Source organism: Capricornis sumatraensis, chromosome 16, assembly GCF_032405125.1.
Source record: "Capricornis sumatraensis isolate serow.1 chromosome 16, serow.2, whole genome shotgun sequence".
NCBI lineage: Eukaryota > Metazoa > Chordata > Mammalia > Artiodactyla > Bovidae > Capricornis > Capricornis sumatraensis.
This window is the reverse complement of record NC_091084.1, coordinates 49,995,740-50,015,357: the sequence shown is the minus strand read 5'-3', so window position 1 is coordinate 50,015,357 and position 19,618 is coordinate 49,995,740. Positions and strand designations below refer to the sequence as shown.

General features: G+C 40.0%; 2 protein-coding genes and 1 pseudogene across 2 annotated transcripts; all 3 read left to right on the top strand.

The window, feature by feature from the left end:
• Positions 1-448: 448 nt before the first annotated feature.
• On the top strand, positions 449-1,391 carry LOC138093184 (olfactory receptor 51M1-like). Its single transcript, XM_068989301.1, is given in 3 exon segments — positions 449-956; positions 959-1,087; positions 1,090-1,391. Coding segments are annotated over 3 exon segments (939 nt in total).
• Positions 1,392-3,677: 2,286 nt separating this feature from the next.
• LOC138092161 (olfactory receptor 51L1-like) lies at positions 3,678-5,228 on the top strand (annotated as a pseudogene).
• A 9,883-nt stretch (positions 5,229-15,111) lies between these two features.
• LOC138093168 (olfactory receptor 51I1-like) lies at positions 15,112-16,047 on the top strand. The gene has a single exon (XM_068989281.1). The coding sequence runs from the start codon at positions 15,112-15,114 to the stop codon at positions 16,045-16,047; it is 936 nt and encodes a 311-aa protein (XP_068845382.1).
• Positions 16,048-19,618: the final 3,571 nt, after the last annotated feature.

The window sequence follows — 19,618 nt, the reverse complement described above, 5'->3', positions numbered from 1 at the left end:
TTCAGCATTGTACTCATTGGAAAAGACTCTGATGCTGGGAGGAATTGGGGGCAGGAGGAAAAGGGGATGGCAGAGGATGAGATGGCTGGATGGCATCACAGACTCGATGGACGTGAGTTTGAGTGAACTCCAGGAGTTGGTGATGGACAGGGAGGCCTGGCGTGTTGCAATTCATGGGGTCGCAAAGAGTCAGACACAACTGAGCAACTGAAATGAACTGAACTGAAATAAAGAGAAGTCAGGAAATAAGACTAAGAAATATAAATGTAGAGGAAATCTGCTATATTCAAAGAAAGTTTTAAGCAGATAGTTTGGTATTATAAGTGATAACAGTGAAGTAGAGGATATCAAAGCTGATGATGGTCATTATCTGTTTATGATGGTGTGTTTATGAAACTGAAAATTAATAACCAGAACTTCCATTTATTCTCAGCTCAGCCCCTGAAGAATGACAGCCCAATATCCCCTCCATCCTCACATCGTGCTCCTGGCCAACCTCACGCGGCTCAGCCCCATGCTCTACCTCACTGGCTTTCCCGGATTGGAAACCGTCGAGCACTGGATCTTCATCTTCTTCTTCCTGATGTACCTCGTGGCCATCTCGGGCAACTGCTTCATCCTGATAATTGTTAAGACCAACCCTCGCTTGCACACCCCCATGTACTATCTACTCTCCTTTCTGGCCTTCACTGACCTGGGCCTGTCAGTGTCCACCTTGCCCACTACTATGGGCATCTTTTGGTTCAAGTCCCATGGCATCTACCTTGGAGCCTGCCAAGTCCAGATGTTCTGTATCCACTCCTTTTCCTTCATGGAGTCCTCAGTGCTCCTTGTCATGTCCTTTGATCGGTTTGTGGCCATCTGTTATCCTCTGAGGTACTCAGTCATCATCACTGGCCAGCGAGTACTCAGGGCAGGCCTGGTTGTCATCCTGCGGGGACCTATAGCCACTGTACCATTGTTCTCCTCCTGAAGACTTTCCCTTACTGTGGGTCTAGAGTCCTCTCCCACTCTTTCTGCCTGCACCAGGAGGTGATACACTTGGCCTGCACAGACACCACCCTCAACAACCTGTATGGGCTGTCATTGGTGATCTGATGCTCATTGCACTGTCCTATGGGGTCATCCTGCACACAGTGGCAAGACTGGCCTCCAAAGAGGAGCAGCTCCGAGCCTTCCAAACGTGCGCCTCACACCTCTGTGCTGTGCTGGTATTCTTTTTGCCCATGATGGGGCTGTCCTTGGTTCACCGCTTTGGGAAGAATGCTCCACCTGCTCTCCACCTTCTGATGGCCAATGTCTACCTCTTTGTGCCTCCCATGCTTAATCCAATCATATACAGTATTAAGACCAAGGAGATTCGCCGTGTCATCAGCAAGCTCCTAGGTTAAAAATTCCACTGGGGGCCCAGAAGAAAGTCCCAAATCAGGCCAAAGATTGAAAGCATTTAGTACTTGTTATTACCAAAATCACTGCAGATAGTGATTGCAGCCATGAGATTAAAAGACGCTTACTCCTTGGAAGAAAAGTTATCACCAAGCTAGATAGTATATTCAAAAGCAGAGACATTACTTTGCCGACTAAGGTCCGTCTAGTCAAGGCTATGGATTTTCCTGTGGTCATGTATGGATGTGAGCGTTGGACTGTGAAGAAGGCTGAGTGCCGAAGAACTGACGCTTTTGAACTGTGGTGTTGGAAAAGACTCCTGAGAGTCCCTTGGACTGCAAGGAGATCCAGCCAATCCATTCTGAAGGAGATCAGCCCTGGGATTTCTTTGGAAGGAATTATGCTAAAGCTGAAACTCCAGTACTTTGGCCACCTCATGCGAAGAGTTGACTCATTGGAAAAGACTCTGATGCTGGGAGGGATTGCTGGCAGGAGGAGAAGGGGACGACAGAGGATGAGATGGCTGGATGGCATCACCGACTCGATGGACGTAAGTCTGAGTGAACTCCAGGAGTTGGTGATGGACAGGCAGGCCTGGCGTGCTGCAATTCATGGGGTCACAAAGAGTCGGACATGACTGAGTGAATGAACTGAACTGAACTGAACTGAACTGATTACACCCTTTGTTTTCCCAGGCTTTTTTCCACTGCCCTAAATAAAATATGGGTGAATTTCTTTCTTGAGTTATGAGTTGGTGATGCTGACCTTCTCTTGCTTGAATTATAATGCCTTCTTTTCTATATAAGACTTAGATATTTCGGTAGCAGCAAAAACTGCCCAGAGGAAGGTTGCTATCAAAGTGTAAAAACTAAAGTGAAACTAAGCAACTACTGAAGAAGAGTAATCAACAAAGAAGCACATAGAACAGAACTTATGAGAGAACAGGCAAGTGTCAGTTGTTTAAATTCACTTCACAAAATGTACCTTCTTCCATGGCTCCTTGGGACTGCCTCCTTTCTCAGCTGGCCAATCCTTCTCTTAAATTTCTATCCTACATAACCCGTATCCTTTGGACTCTTGAGTCACATTGGAAGAATCAGAACTCCTGCACTCTTTTCTAATTTAACTTCTCCAAATGTTTCTGATGATGTACTTTCTTCTAGCCTTATTCATCTAGTAGATACCCTGGACCCCACCCCTGGCTCTAATCATTTCTGATTTTATCTTTCATGTGGATTTACTGACATTAACTGAAGTCAATGTTTGCTTCTGGGTATTCTAATCGTGAGATCTCCACAATGACCTGAAATGCAACAAAGCTCTAATAAAGGAAACTACCACAAATACATCTAAAGTCATGCTCCTGTTGCTTATGATATTGTGAACCTAAAAATGGCAGAGATTTCCCCTACTGTTGACTAAACAAAATTCACGTTGGAGTCTCAGCATTGACGTTGCTTCCTCATGGACATTTTTCAGGGCAGACCCTCTGCACAAACAGATTCCACTCGGAACTTCAATTGAAATCCACACTGTAGGCCACACTATTGAAGAGCAGCTCTAAGACTCAGAATGTTCTTCTCCAGATTGAGTGGAACTTTACTGTCTATGGATCTCATTAGTAGAATGAGGTCTAAAGAATAGAATTCAGATTTAGAGTTGGAGTTCAATTTCTGTCAGTTACTAGCAAATAGGCCACTAATGCGGAAGTTTTCTTATTTTTGAACTTAGGAAATATGTATACAAAATAATATTTTAAAATTTCTACTTTGCTGAAATTTAAAATGCAAATTAACATATTTACATCATGCTAATAAGTAAGTATTGAAGAAAACAGTTAATAATGAAGGTCTGTGCTGACAAATATATGGTAAAAGAAGGATTTTCATACACTGGTGTGAAAACATAATATGATTTGGCTTCCCTGGTGGCTCAGACAATAAATAATCTTCCTGCAATATGGGATACCTGGGTTCAATCCCTGGATTGGGAAGATCACCTGGAGAAGGGAATGGCTACCCACTCCAGTATTCTGACCTGGAGAATTCCATGGACAGAGGAGCCTGCAGGCCATAGTCCATGGTGTAGCAAAGAGTGGGACATGACAGTGACTTTCACTTTCCATAGGAAAAAAGATGCATCAAATGATTTTTTAAAATATTCATACACCCTGTCTCAGAAATACCACTCCTTGAATCTATCTTAATAAAACAACTAAAAATGGAAAAATTAAGATATTACAGTGTCAGCTCCTTGGAAACAAATATTTCTTTTTCTTTTCTTTAGAAACCATGAACTCCGAGTTTTCTGAGAAGATTAAGTTTAGAGAGAAGCAAGATACCATTTCTCCTGATCGCATGGACATGCAGAGAGGTTCACATCATGGCAATAAAGAGATAGAGAGGAGAGCAGATTGCATGAGGAAACTCTATGGGCATCTTTACTTCACTCTGAAAATTTAGAGATCATTTCTTCCATAGGTAAAGCTTGAAGTGGTAAAGTTAAACGAAAGCAATTTGGGACTAATGATATTTCTGAGAAACAGCATTCTGTTAAGGTTGAGCTATGTAGACTTTTGTAAGGGAGGTTAAAAAAATAAACTGGTTTTCACTAGCTGGTTTAGAATAAGAATACAGAAAACCCTTGCTGAGATTTGATGTCATCAAAGTAAAAGATTACATGGGAATAAGAGAAAGATGAAAAAAAAAAAAAACAAACAAACAGGAAAAGGACAGGCTGTCTGTGAGGGCAGGGGTTTACTGCAAGGTCATTGAATTCCAGGGAGAGCAGAGGCCAGACTAGCCAGCAGGGCATTATTTTCCTATGACAGCATAACATCTCATGCTTCCTGGCCTAGTAAACTTGAACCCATGGCCACCTTTAACAGAACAAAGAGGACTCTTGAGAATGACCATGTGCCCACCTTGCCAAGCTCCAATCTGAGTTTCTACGTTCCTGTTGACGGGCTTCCCAGGCCTGGAGCGGGCTCACCCCTGGAACTCCCTGCCCATTTGTGTGCATTACCTTGTGGCCCTCCTGGGCAATGCCACTATCTTGCATTGGGTATGACCCTTGCCTCCACCAGCCCGTGTACTACTTCCTGGCCATCCTGGCTGTGACAGATTTGGGCCTGTGCTCGTCCTCAGTGGTGCGTGTGCTGTGGTTAGAGACCCGGATGGTGGGCCTGGTTCCGTGTGTTGTGCAGCAGCGCTTCCTACACTCCTCCTTCATGGAATCTGCCATGCTCTTCTCTATGGTTCTGGACAGCCTGGTGGCCATCCGTTTCTCACTGCACTACACATCTGTGCTCACGGGGCCTCGTGTGGCATTGGTCGGGGTCCTGCTGGGCCTGCAGAGCGCTGCCATTACAGCCGCACCTTCATTGCATCTCTTGAAATTTGACTACTGTCACCATGGGGCACTGTCCTATGCTTACTGCATTCAGCAGGACATGATCCACCTGACCTGCTCAGATACACGTTTCAACAGACTCTATGGACTGTGCATCATCATGCTGGCCATGGGCTCTGATGTTCTTTTCATCCTGCTCTCCTATACAATCATTCTCTGTACTGTGCTGGCCATGGCCTCTGCTGGGGAGAGGCTCAAGGCCTTCAACGCTTGTGTCTCCCACCTCCTGGCTGTGCTCTGCTTCTACGTGCCTATGCTAGGTCTGTCCATCGTACACAGGTTTGGGAGCCACACTTCACTCCTGGTGCACATCGTTATGGGCAGTGTCTCTGTGTTCTTCCCACCCTTGATGAACCTTGTTATTTACAGCATCAAGACCCAGCATCCGCAGAGCCATCCTCAAGGCTCTCTACCTAGGGAAGATACAGTGAGACAGTAGAAATGGACCAGGGCAATTTAAAATGAGATATGCAGTAAAGCTTCTTTCTAGAGTCTTCCTATCACAGAACAATTTCTGTTCATTTAGTTTTATCTGTTGACTGTACATCATTAATTCACTCTAATGTTAAGATAACATGTATCTTTATTGCTACTTGTATATATAGTTACAAATATAGAGTAAAATATTTTCTTACATAAAAATGATTGTCTTTTACATAAATGTCTGCAAGTTTAAAGTGACTTCTTTTTCTCCTTTTTTTATAAACTGCATGAGATATTAACACTTTATTTTTTATAATTTTATTTATTTATTTTTGGCTGTGCTGGGTCTTCATTGCTGTTCAGGGTTTTCTCTAGTTGCAGTGAGCAGGGGCTACTCTCTAGTTGTGGAGCACAGATTTCTCATTGTGGTGACTTTTCTTGTTGTGGAGCATGGGCTCTAATAGTTGCTCTGTAGTTGGGTTCACCAGCTTAATAGCTCCATGGCACATGTGATCTTCCCTGATTAGGGAGTGAACCTGTGTCTCTTACATTGGCAGGTAGATTCTCTACCACTGAGCCACCAGAGAAGCACTTAAAGTGATTTTTTTTAAATCTTCTATTGATTTATTAGAATATTAATTCTATAATAATGGCATTAATGATAAATTACTCTGATGATGTGGAAAGTTGAATCATCATTTCACATTCCTTGGATTAACTAACGGATATACCACAATTCCTCATAATGTAATAGTTCTATTATATCCTTTCATCAAAGTAACCTTGTTGTAGATTTAAATGAAACACCGAAATCAGACTGATTATATTCTCTGCAGCAAAAGATGGAGAAGCTCTATACAGTCAAGAAAAACAAGACCAGGAGCTGACTGTGGCTCAGATCATGAACTCCTTATTATCAAATTCAGACTTAAATTGAAGAAAGTAGGGAAAACCGCTAGACCATTCAGGTATGACCTCAGTCAAATCCCTTATGATCATACAGTGGAAGTGAGAAAAAGATTTAAGGGCCTAGATCTGATAGATAGAGTGCCTGATGAACTATGGAATGAGGTTTGTAACATTGTACAGGAGACAGGGATCAAGACCATTCCCATGGAAAAGAAATGCAAAAAAGCAAAATGGCTGTCTGGGGAAGCCTTACAAATAGCTGTGAAAAGAAGAGAGGTGAAAAGCAAAGGAGAAAAGGAAAGATATAAGCGTCTGAATGCAGAGTTCCAAAGAATAGCAAGAAGAGGTAAGAAAGCCTTCTTCAGTGATCAATGCAAAGAAATAGAGGAAAAGAACAGAATGGGAAAGACTAGAGATCTCTTCAAGAAGATTAGAGATACCAAGGGAACATTTCATGCAAAGATGGGCTCGATAAAGGACAGAAATGGTATGGACCTAACAGAAGCAGAAGATATTAAGAAGAGGTGGCAAGAATACACAGAAGAACTGTACAAAAGGGATCTTCATGACCCAGCTAATCACGATGGTGTGATCTCTCATCTAGAGCCAGACATCTTGGAATGTGAAGTCAAGTGGGCCTTAGAAAGCATCACTACAAACAAAGCTAGTGACAGTGATGGAATTCCAGTTGAGCTATTTCAAATCCTGAAAGATGATGCTGTGAAAGTGCTGCACTCAATATGCCAGCAAATTTGGAAAACACAGCATTGGCCACAGGACTGGAAAAGGTCAGTTTTCATTCCAATCCCAAAGAAAGGCAATGCCAAAGAATGCTCAAACTACCATGCAATCGCACTCATCTCACACGCTAGTAAAATAATGCTCAAAATTCTCCAAGCCAGGCTTCAGCAATACGTGAACCGTGAACTCCCTAATGTTCAAGCTGGTTTTAGAAAAGGCAGAGGAACCAGAGATCAAATTGCCAACATCCTCTGGATCATGGAAAAAACAAGAAAGTTCCAGAAAAACATCTATTTCTGCTTTATTGACTATGCCAAAGCCTTTGATTGTGTGGATCACAATAAACTGTGGAAAATTCTGAGAGAGATGGGAATACCAGACCACCTGACCTGCCTCTTGAGAAATCTGTATGCAGGTCAGGAAGCAACAGTTAGAACTGGACATGGAACAACAGACTGGTTCCAAATAGGAAAAGGAGTTCGTCAAGGCTGTATATTGTCACCCTGCTTATTTAACTTCTATGCAGAGTACATCATGAGAAACGCTGGACTGGAAGAAACACAAGGTGGAATCTAGATTGCCGGGAGAAATATCAAGAACCTCAGATATGCAGATGACACCACCCTTATGGCAGAAAGTGAAGAGGAGCTAAAAAGCCTCTTGATGAAAGTGAAAGAGGAGAGTGAAAAAGTTGGCTTAAAGCTCAACATTCAGAAAACGAAGATCATGGAATCCGGTCTCATCACTCCATGTGAAATAGATGGAGAAACAGTGGAAACAGTGTCAGACTTTATTATTTGGGGCTCCAAAATCACTGCAGATGGTGACTGCAGCCATGAGATTAAAAGACGCTTTCCCCTTTGGAAGAAAAGTTATGACCAACTTAGATAGCATATTCAAAAGCAGAGACGTTACTTTGCCAACTAAGGTCCATCTAATCAAGGCTATGGTTTTCCCAGTAGTCATGTATGGATGTGAGAGTTGGACTGTGAAGAAGGCTGAGCACCGAAGAATTGATGCTTTTGAACTGTGGTGTTGGAGAAGACTCTTGAGAGTCCCTTGGACTACAGGAAGATCCAACCAGTCCATTCTGAAGGAGATCAGCCCTGGGATTTCTTTGGACGGAATGATGCTAAAGCTGAAACTCCAATACTTTGGCCACCTCATGCGAAGAGTTGACTCATTGGAAAAGACTCTGATGCTGGGAGGGATTGGGGGCAGGAGGAGAAGGGAACGACAGAGGATGAGATGGCTGGATGGCATCACTGACTCAATGGACGTGAGTCTGAGTGAACTCCGGGAGATGGTGATGGACAAGGAGGCCTGGCGTGCTGGGATTCATGGGGTCGCAAAGAGTTAGACACTACTGAGGGACTGAACTGAACTGAACTGAACTTCCAACACTGCTTTTTTATCCTCATTATTCATATTTGAATGATTCATATTTGGACAGTTGAGTTTCAAGCTTGGAATTATAACTTTGTGAGTCATCAGCATATAGCTGGTATTGAAATTCATAAAAGTGGAAATGACCTTTAGGGAAACTAAGTTTAGGCACCTGCAATAGTTTTCAAAAGAATACTAATAGAACATAATATTTATTATGTTATTTAATAGAACCATAATATTTATGGTTTTGTTAGAATACAATCAAGCAAAGGAGACCAGAGGGAAGATTAATGAGACAAGAGGAACAATATAAGAATATGGGGTCACAAAATTCATAAGAGGAAAGTATTTTAAAAATGGAGAAAAGGATTATTGTTTTCTGATTCCACATGTATGGAGCTTGATTACATCACTCCATCCTAAAAAGTAAGATGCAAAACAGACTGAAAAATATCAATAACTCTTCTTGGTTCCATAAGAGAGGGGAAGACACAGAGTAAAATGCTGTTCCCAAGAATGAAGAGATGGACAGATAAATAAGTCATGGCTTACCAGAGCAGAGATTCTCAACCAGAAGCAAGTGCAGCCACCAGTGTCTGGACAAGAAAAATTGATCTGTAATTGAATATTGCTGAAGGCTCAGTGGGGACAACAGAATAAAAAATCTCCCAAAGGATTAAGTCTTAGGAGAGATTTGCCCCCACTAGCTCTGTTTGAGTCCACAATAAATATCTGAGAAAAATTATCTCAGGCTTTTTCATCAGAAGAAGAGGAAAAGGAACCATGCTGTGATATGTTAGAACACTATTTATTCTTTAATAAAGCCTGTCCTCAAGAGAAACTAGTTAACCAAACCTGCTAAGGTATATTATCAATGTCTAACTAACTGGGGAAGGGACATAACAAACTTCACAGCTGGCTCAACCCATCCTGTCCCACCTAAGGGGAGAGAAAGAAAAAAAAAAAAAAGAAAAGAAGCACTTGTGAGGTTCACAGTCCAGAGGCACAGACCCACTAAAAGGCTGAGACCTAATCGTAATGCTATAGAATGCTTTTCCCACCTTCACACCTCATCACCACATTACTAGTGGCTCAATTATGACAGTTCCTTTTACCCGGTACATCATGAACAGTTATCAAGAAAAAAAGTTCAAGTCATACCAAAAGGCAAAAATCCCACAATTTTAAAAGACAGAACCAGAATCAGAATCAGATTTGACAAGAATGCTGAAAGTCTTGAATGGGAAATTTAAATGAGCTATGAATAATATGCCAAGGACTCTAAAGAATAAAGTGGACAGCATGTAAGAATAGGTGAGAAAAGTACAATAACATAACTGTTTTGAAATGTGTTTGCTCTATCTCTTAGTCTTTCAATTATGAAGTATTTATCCTTCTTGATTCTCATTTATAAAAGTTATGTTCTAGCTCTTGTTTGGCAGATTGTAATGTTTATGCAGAGTAGGAGGGTGGATGTATGATAGGATTCTAAGCTCTAGCTGGACCATAATAGGTGCTCCACATACATAAGCTGCTATTAAACAGAGACATTTAATCTATTTTATTTTGGGGAAAGAAGAATGGAACTCTCCTTAGGGTGTAAGTTGAGATAGCTATGGAGGAGGCATAGGAAAGCTTACCTCTAAACATTTTTTGGGAAACCTGAATGCTGCACAAGGTTTGGCCAAGACTTCCCCATCCCAACATAGCTGCTTAGTCATTCTCTCTATCCCTGGGGAACAACGGATTATAGATGCCACAAAATATATAAACGCACACTGAGAAGTACGATGGTTGCAATACCTAAATGAATCAAGGTTGATTATGAAGGGAAATCAAGGGTATATCTCCTTGCAACTATGCTGGGGTGGGAATCCTACCAAAGGAAACCCAAGGCATGAGCCTTAGAATACAACACGGCCTAGGACACTGCCATGAGATGAGTGTCTTATAAATCTAGATTTTCTATAATTTGGTGATAATTCAGAACACAGGAGAAAGTGAGCAGCTGAAAATGAGAAAATCATCCCAATAACTCTGGCTATAAATCCTTGCATAATCTGGATATGGGGGATTCTACCTCAGGGGAGGCTAAGTGAGGTGGTCATCTAAGAAGAATGCCATCAGGACCAGACCTCAGACTAGCAAAGTCAGCGCCTGATCCAAGAAAAAAAATTTCAATTGCAGTCCCTAGGGGCAAAGGTCAGAGAAAGAGGAGAATTAATGCAAGCCAAGGGTTAATTTTAGAGAGAACTGGGGATGATTTCTTTGGCAATGGGATTCTGCTGGTGATGAAAAAGAACAACCAAATAACATTTTGAGTACCTACTACTTTTAAACATTTAATTGAACTTAATTTTGTTTAATTAAGTTTTCAAAAACTAAAATACTAATATTGTGTTCTTTGAAACAAGCACAATCATTCACATTATTAAGGGGGAGGAAATAAGTGCAGAGACCATTCATACATTCTCAATGAAAAAGTAAAATTTTAAAAGATATTTATTTATTTATTTGGCTGCATAGGGTCTTAGTTGCAATATATGGGATCATTCATTGTGGTATGCAAACTCTTAGTTGCCTCATGTGGGATCTAGTTCCCTGACCAGGAATTGAACCTGGGCCCCCTGCATTGGGGGTGTGAAATCTTAGCCACTGGACCACTAGGGAAGTCCCATGAAAAAGTAACATTAAAGAGAGAAAACAGACAGTGAAATCAGGTGCTTTGACTTCAAGTTCTGTGGTTAATCCAGGAAATGTCAACTCCAGGTGCAAAATAACTTGGGCTCTGAAATAGACATCACAGTGAATGCATTCTCAGAGTCCAAACAACAGGTAAAATTTAGCCAGGAGAAACATAAAAGCCTGGATTATAACCAAAGTGAGAAAAATTGAGATTGAGGGGATCAAAATTACAGATGGTACTATGACAGAGGTATGACCTGGAGTTGCTAACCTAAGGAACAAACCTCCAGATTTGAATGAAAGGTACAAATTCAAAGGCCCATCAGATCAGACTTTGCCAGTGGGATATATCTGATCAATAAGGTTTAGGCTAGGGACAATAATTGTGGTATTTTAGAAGGTTCTTCAAGAAATCATATATTATTACATAAAGACATATCTAGAGAAATGCAGCACATACAGTCTCATCCATAGATGTGAATGTATCACATCTGATGATAAATATCTATGTGGAAAGATATTAGAGCTTATACAGCCATGAAAACTTGCAAATAAAATTCCACACATGATTATGGATATACCTGTATTCTTATGCATGTATAGAGATTTGTTCATATGTTCATCTACATAAATTTATATATGTGCCTATGGACATTAAAACATGTTTACACAGACAGGTATATACACATATGCATGCCCCTACATACATCATCTCATTCTATATTTTCTCAGGATTTGACTTTGTTTTTGAATTTGTTCCCTCTGGGACTCTTCTCTCTTGGCCTACCTCTCTCTTACAGGTCCAGTGAGAGGAAGCATATTTTTCTGAGGCTGGTTTGTCTGAATATCCCAAGGGACAGACTAACAAAAATGGAGGAAGGAGAGGGCTGGTTCTGGAGTCACAGTAAATAAGAAGGCCAGCCTACTCCTGCCTCCAGCTAGCAACCTAGAGACCAGGCCTGAGACCAACGCCATTGAAAGTCTGAGACCAACCCACACTGGGTCTTCATAGATGAGTGAATTGTGCCTGGAAGTCCAGTCAATAGGAGCAAGAGGATGAGAAATTTGTCCAAGTAAGCTCAACCTGGGGCTTTTGTTCCTACATGCAGTTCATTTCTAGTATACATTTTATTTTCTCTTTCCTCATGTCATGAAAGACTCTACCTTGGAGGACATAGACTTTTTGGTGTTTGGGTTTTTGTTTTTAACTTTTTATTTTGTATTGGAGTACAGCTGACAAGCAATGCTGTAATAGTTTGAGACAAACAGCAAAGGGACTCAGCCATACATATACATGTATCCATTCTCCCCTAAACTCTCCTTTTATTCAGGCTGCCACATAACACTGAGCAGAGTTCCCTGAGCTATATAGTAGGACGTTGTTGGTTATCCTTTTTAAATGTAGCAGTGTGTACATGTCCGTTTCAAACTGCCTAACTATCCCTGCCCTCCCACCCTTCCCCCTCTGATAAACATAAGACACAGACTTTTGTCCAGAAAGTCAGTGTGACTGAGAAACATTTGGAGTCTGTGCTATTTATTTCCTCTCTGTTAATTCAGGAAACCTGGGACAAGGAAGCCTCCATTTTGTCCTCAAATCCATTTCTTTTAAATAGTCATGCAACTCTTTTTAAATCTATCTTCCTTTCTTATGCCTATTTATCCTCCTCTTTTTCACCTTCCACACCCAATAAATAGGCCTTGTCCCCTCAAACCCTTGTAGGCAGCTGCATGACCTTTAAGGCATGGTCACTCTTAAACCCAACTCCATGGATGACCAACGCTTCACCAGTTCATTTCTTTCTCTGGCTGACTGGCTTTATCTTCATCCACTTCTTAGTCATTATCTCTATTTTCCTTGTATGGCTTTTCTTCTGTATTTTTTTTTTTCTTCTTTTCTTTCTCCTCTCCTAACTTTAAATTTTGCAACAGTGATTTACCAAGTCAATTTAAATACCAATTTCTCACTCTCTCAAGTTGTAAATTGGGTGTGATTTGGTCGTTTTGAGCATTTAGATGATAAAAAAAAGATGACATACATGAAGCTAACATACGGCTGCTTCCTTTTACTTGGCAGGTGACACTTAGTACTGATGGTTCTAAGTAATGACTCTTTTTTCATGAAAACATTTTTCTACTTTTTTGTTATTAATGCACAGAGGAGCTATGGGAAGCAGCAGACTTTTTAATATGTGTGAGATGAAGTGTCCCTGATGAATCAGGAAACAGGGTTAAATGATTTCTTAGAGACACTCCAGATACTCGTAATGTATCTTGGGGTAAAGATATAAAGTTGGTGTCATCAACCAGAAAAATTAAAGCAATTAAGAAATGGCTTCATTGCAAAAGAAAAACTGAATATTACTCATAAAAGAGGGAGGATAAAAGCCTACATAAAAACTAATTTTATAAAACTTAAGTGCCTGATTGGTATTGATATTATTACTGTCATTATTATTATTTCACCAACAATAGTAACATTTATTGAAAGTGCATCATACACTAGTGATCCACTTACATTGACTTATTTAAGCCCCAAAACAAGCCTATGGAGCTATATATTATAATTATCTCCATTTTGCAGCTCAAAGAATAGCCTGCTAGAAACTATTAATAGAAATCAAAGGTTTAAAATCATATTTGCAAATTCAACTGTAGCTCACCTTTCAACACCTGCAGCTTCTTTATTCCCAGTACATTTTCCCTTGTATCATGCAGTTTTTTGTTTCCTGTGGGGAATCAGATCTGTTTTCTTGACCTGAGAAGAGAGACATTTTATTCCTCTCATATTTTTTTCTAACACAGAGATATTGATTGACCTTCTATCCTGAGGTGTTGATGTTTGTTTCCTCATAGATATGTCTCCTTGTTAGGCAGAGGTTGTTTTCCTCTGTCCTGAACAGATATCTTTCTCTTGGATAACTTAAACAGATACAGATAGCCTTCCCAGGAAGGGTTTCAGAAGACAGCACACTATTAAGTTGGGCCATTATGGATAAAAATGTTTGTCATTATTCCTGTTTCAGAAACATGGTGTATTAGAAGACATCTAGCTCTTGTATTTCCAAATAAAAGCAAATATTGTATCAAAAAAGGAAAAGAAACATGGTATAAAGGGAACATATTCCTGGACTTTTGTTTGCTGAACTCGTATACACAGCAAACATCGATTAACCATGCGCCAATGTGTAGACTGACAACAGGAGAAGAATTTTCCAATGAATAGAATATTTTCCCCACTAATAAGAATTCTAAGGGGTGAAAAAGTCTTTCTATCAACTTTTATAACACTGTCATTTTTCTATGCTCTCCCGATGATGTATAAGAAGCAGAGTAATCACAGGAGTTTCCGACCTTTTTGGTACCAGGGACAAGTTTTGTAGAAGACTATTTTTCCACAGACTGGGGTGGGGATGATTTGGGGATGATTCAAGAACACTACCCTTATTGTATGCTTTATTTCTATTATTATGACATTAGCTTCACCTCAGATGATTAGACATTAGGTCCTGGAGATTGAGGACCCCTGAGAGCTTGTGAAATGAACATAGAGATTTGAGCCCCTTTCAAGGATGTTGAGTCGGGTAAAGGTAGATAATTCTCCAATGGAGGGCAGTTTCTGATGCTACTTGGAAGAGCAGGCATGGACATTTAGAATCTCTAGTATAGATTCTATATTAATGCCAAAGTAATTTTATTCTTAACTCCTATTCCCATCAGTCACTTAAAATCCAACATACTCTAACCAGGATCTATAGAATATCTGATAGATTACAGCTTTCTTTATGTAAGTTTCTTTCTATTGGTACCTTCTTTAAACTATACAATATCATCTCTTCATAGAGACATGAGAAACATCCAATTCCTACCAAATATTCACAGTGACATCACTAAGGGGTTAATTTTAATTTTGAATTATAAAATATTCTACCAGATTTCCTTATTCTGGAGTTATATCTACTTGCAAAGATGACTCCACATTTTTATTTAGTATGGAAGACCAAATGGAGCTGGTCATGATAGGAGAAGTGGCATAGGTTTGCAGATAGTACTAGGAAGGTAATTCTCCGATCCTTCTCAGCCTTTAATAACCTTTCTGTGTCTCACCCCAGGCTACATCCTTGGCATCTTCCTAGGTCAAGCTCCCCAGACTCCAGACATAGGAAAATGTTCAACAGTAGTCAATTCACCCCAAAATATTTTCTGCTGACTGGTCTCCCTGGCCTGGAGACCCTATACCCTTGGTTTGTCTTTCCATTCTGTACCATGTATCTTGTGGCTCTTGTGGGCAATAGTCTGATTCTGACAGTGATCAAGAAAAATACCTCTCTCCACCAGCCAATGTATCTATACCTAGCTATGCTAGCCTTCGCAGAGCTTGGTGTCTCTGCTTCTACCCTGCCCACTGTGCTGGGCATCTTCCTTTTTTGTGCCAATGAGATCTGCTTTGAAGCCTGCCTTTTCCAAATGTTCTCCATACATTCATTTTCCATCATGGAGTCAGGAGTTCTGCTGGCCATGTCTGTGGACCGCTTTGTGGCCATCTACAACCCTCTTCGGTACACCGCCATCCTCACCCTGCCCCGTATTGCTGGTTCTGCTGCTGTTCTCGGACTAAAGAGTGTGATGCTCATGTTTCCATTGCCTTTGCTCCTGAAACATCTGCCCTTCTGTGGCCACAATGTCCTCTCCCACTCCTATTGTCTTCACTCAGACCTAATCCAGCTGCCTTGTGGGAACACTCGCCCCAACAGCTTTCTGGGGCTCTGCATTGTGACTTCTACCTTTGGACTGGACTCATTGCTCATTGTCATCTCTTATATGCTGATGCTGCACACAGTGCTGTGCATTTCCTCAGGGGAGGGACGACGGAAGGCCCTTGGCACGTGTGTCTCACATATCTGTGCGGTCCTCGTGTACTACGTGCCCATGATCAGTGTGGCCCTGGTGCACCGCTTTGTGAAGCAGGCTGCCCCTGCTGTCCGTCTGTTCCTGGCCAATGTCTATCTTCTGGTGCCTCCTGTGCTCAACCCCATCATCTACAGTGTTAAAACCAAGCAGATTCGCCAGGGGCTAATCCGACTCTTTCTTCAAAGAAAATAAGAACGGAGTTGGGGCAATGAGAGGATTACCCTCAAAGCATTCAGTGTCATCATCCAAGGGGTCCAGGGAGGGAGGGAGTACTCATCACCTTCAAAGTTGGAAAGCTTGAAAAACCTGCATGTTGATGAATATGTATTAGAGAGACTGTTCATTGTCCTGTACTCCATGCTGTCATCTAAAATAGTACTGTTTAGTGTTTTGTCAACTATTTATATGTCAACTTAAAAGGCACCTACTCTTTAAGACAGAAATTCCAAATCTTAGCACAGCCCTAGATTCATACTTTCATGCTTTTTCTATTTTGTTGTATATATATATATATATACACATGCATTATATATATATGCACACATATATATATAATGTATCTATTACGTATGTACACAAGGCTTTCTTGGTGGCTCAGATGGTAAAGAACTGTCTGCAACAGGAGGATTTTATTATGTTTATAACAAAAGAGAGTGTTGAATGTTATATTCTTCAAATTTTATAAACAATACACATAGAGAATTCCTTTTGACTCCTTCAAAAGAGTTATTATTGTTATCAATTTAGTATGTGTTATTACATATACCAACAAATTGCTATTTTTATGTGGTCAAATTGTTGTACAAAAAGTATTATCAAACGTGTATGTGTGTGTGTGTGATTTGTTATTTCTTTTTTTTTTTTTTTTTACTTTATTTTCTTGCTTATATATCTGGATTTTTTTCCTGAGAATATTTCATCGTGTGGACAGATCCTATATCTGTGTTTATACTGGAAACCTGCTCAAACTTTGGGACAATTAGAATCAAGCTAGGTACTAAAACCAAAGTCCTATAACTGAGAATAAGTCTAGAGGGAAGAGTTTTGTGAATCAGGAGTCTGCAAACTTCTTGAGGAATACTGACTTTGGGGAATAAGACTAATTCTCCGTAAGGCTCGGAGGGCCGCACTCTGAAGGGGACACTCAGGGACAGCCTCTAGTGGACTGACAAATTTTATTATCCAGCTTTTGCAAATATATGGTCTCAGGGAACAGAGCATGAAGCAGACTTGCATGTAGCCTTTCTCGATAAAACATGAAAGCATTCAAGCATAAAATACAGTTCCAACCGCCCAAGCTATAACATAGCTTTGGTGAAACTCTAAAGGGAGTCTTATCATGAAACAACAGTCCTTGCTCCCAGAAACAGGTGGTCAGAAGGAAGCCTTTGAACGGCTTAAGGCCGGGCATATAACCCTTTGTTATCCATTCCCAGCCTCAGGTACTTGGTGAACGCTCATAACCCTTTGTTATGCTCGTTCCAGCTTCCAACCTTCGTCATGAGTGGAGCAAATACATTCTCAGTATTGCTTAAAGCCTTCCAGCTCCTCCACAATTCTCCTGCTAAGACCTTATTGGAAAATTTCTCATGAAGATGATGACATGGAAAGCAGAGGAGATAAGTTTGCTAATGCTAGGATATCCTTTGTCCACTTGAGATTTTGAAATGTGAGGTTTTTTTTTTTTTGTTTGTTTTGTTTTTTTTACTTTATTTTACTTTACAATACTGTATTGGTTTTGCCATACATTGACATGAATCCACCACGGGTGTATACAAGCTCCCAATCCTGAATCCCCCTCCCACCTCCCACCCCATATCATCTCTCTGGATCATCCCCATGCACCAGCCCCAAAAAGCTGACTGAGTCTGAGTCATTGTAGACTGAATGTTAGCAAGGTAATATGGGAAGGGAAATTTTTCTGATACCTTATTTTTCTTGGATTCCTACTGGCCTGTTTCTATCTTTCCCATAGTAGCATTCGTGGCTATGAAGACTAGTCATATTTGTTACTTCTTATTGTTTGTCTCATCCCACACATCACAGTTGTAATCAAGTAATTATTTTTATATTGCTTTACCTTTTAAATGCCTCTCTGGTCCACTATACTTTAATTTTATTAAGGCATGGACTGTGTCTTCTCTTCTCATTAGGTACCTCCAGTGATTCCAGACATGCCTGAAATATACTAGCTACTCGGTAAATATTTGGTGCATGAATAAATTAATTATTGAATGAATGAATACAGGTCTACACATATTTCCTTATCTCTTATGTTTATATCACCCAAAGAAAGATATGGATAATTTTTATTTTTTACTTAATTAGGCTGTATCTTAATTTTGTTTCTAATCAAGGTTGTTTTTCTCTTAACAGATTTTGTCTACTACTAAAATAAAAAGGTCAATACATGATTTCATAATACAATATACAGGCATATCTTGCTGATATTGTGGGTTTGGTTCCAGACAACAGTAAAGTAAATATCACAATAAAAAAAAGTCACACATTTTTTTTTTTGGTTTCTTAATGTACAAAAAGTTATGTTTATACTATACCATAGTCTATTAAGTGTGCAATAGAATTAGGTCTAAAGAACAATGTACATAGCTTAATAAAAATATTTTATTACTAAAAAAATGCTAATTTTTAGCTAAACCTTCAGTGAGTCTTGATTTTGTTGCTGCTGGAGGAGTTTGCCCCCATGTTGATGGCTGCAGATTGATCGGGGTGGTGGTTGCTGAAGTTTGGGGAGGCTGTGGCAATTTTGTAAAGTACATTAACGTGCATCTGTCTACTGTTCCTTTTATGAAGCAGTTCTCTATAGTATGTTTGATTTCTGATCATAATTTACCCAAAGTATATCTGCTTTCAAAATTGGAGTCAATCTCAAACCTTGCCACTGCTTTATCAATTAAGTTCATGTAATATTCTAAATTCTTTGTTTTAGTTTCAACAGCCTTCAAAGCACCTTCACCAGGAGTAGATTTCATTTTGAGAAATAACTTTCTTTGCTCATCTCTAAGAAGTGGCACCTCATCCATTAAATTTTCATCTTGAGGTTGCAGCAGTTTAGTCACATCTGCAGGCTGCACTTCTAATTCTAACTCTCTTGCTAAATTGACTATAACAGCACTTACTTTCTCCACTGAAGTCCTGAACCCCTCCAAATTACTCAGGGTTAATACTTCTTTCAACTTCTTGTTAATGTTTACATTTTGACCTCTTCCCATGAATTAAAAATGTTCTTAATGGCACCTTTTGAGATGCCATCTCATCTCAAAAGGTGAATAATTTCCAGAAAAATTTTTTTCAATTTCCTTTTCCCAGAACCACTAGAGGAATCACTATATATTGCAATTATAGCACTATATTGACCAGGTACATTGACAATGAGCAGTCATACTCATTTTTTTTTTTTCCCTCAGCAGTAATCCTCAGTATTCACGACTGGAGAATCCCGCTGATAGAGGGGCCTGGCAGGCTGCGGTCTCTCTATATATACACATATATATATTCCACTTTGCTGTAAAGCAGAAACTAACACAAGATTGTAAACCAACTATACCTCAATAATTTTAAAAAGGTTCTATAAATGGTAGAATTTCTAAGTCAACTCTTTTTTTCCCTCTTGTCAGTCAGAAAATTAGCAAATGAAGCAGCCATCTACATATAATCAAAACTCATTTTGCTCAGCAATTTTAAATCATTTTAACATTGGATTCTGGAAATGCTCAATTTCTACTAGCTCTTCCACAGTCAT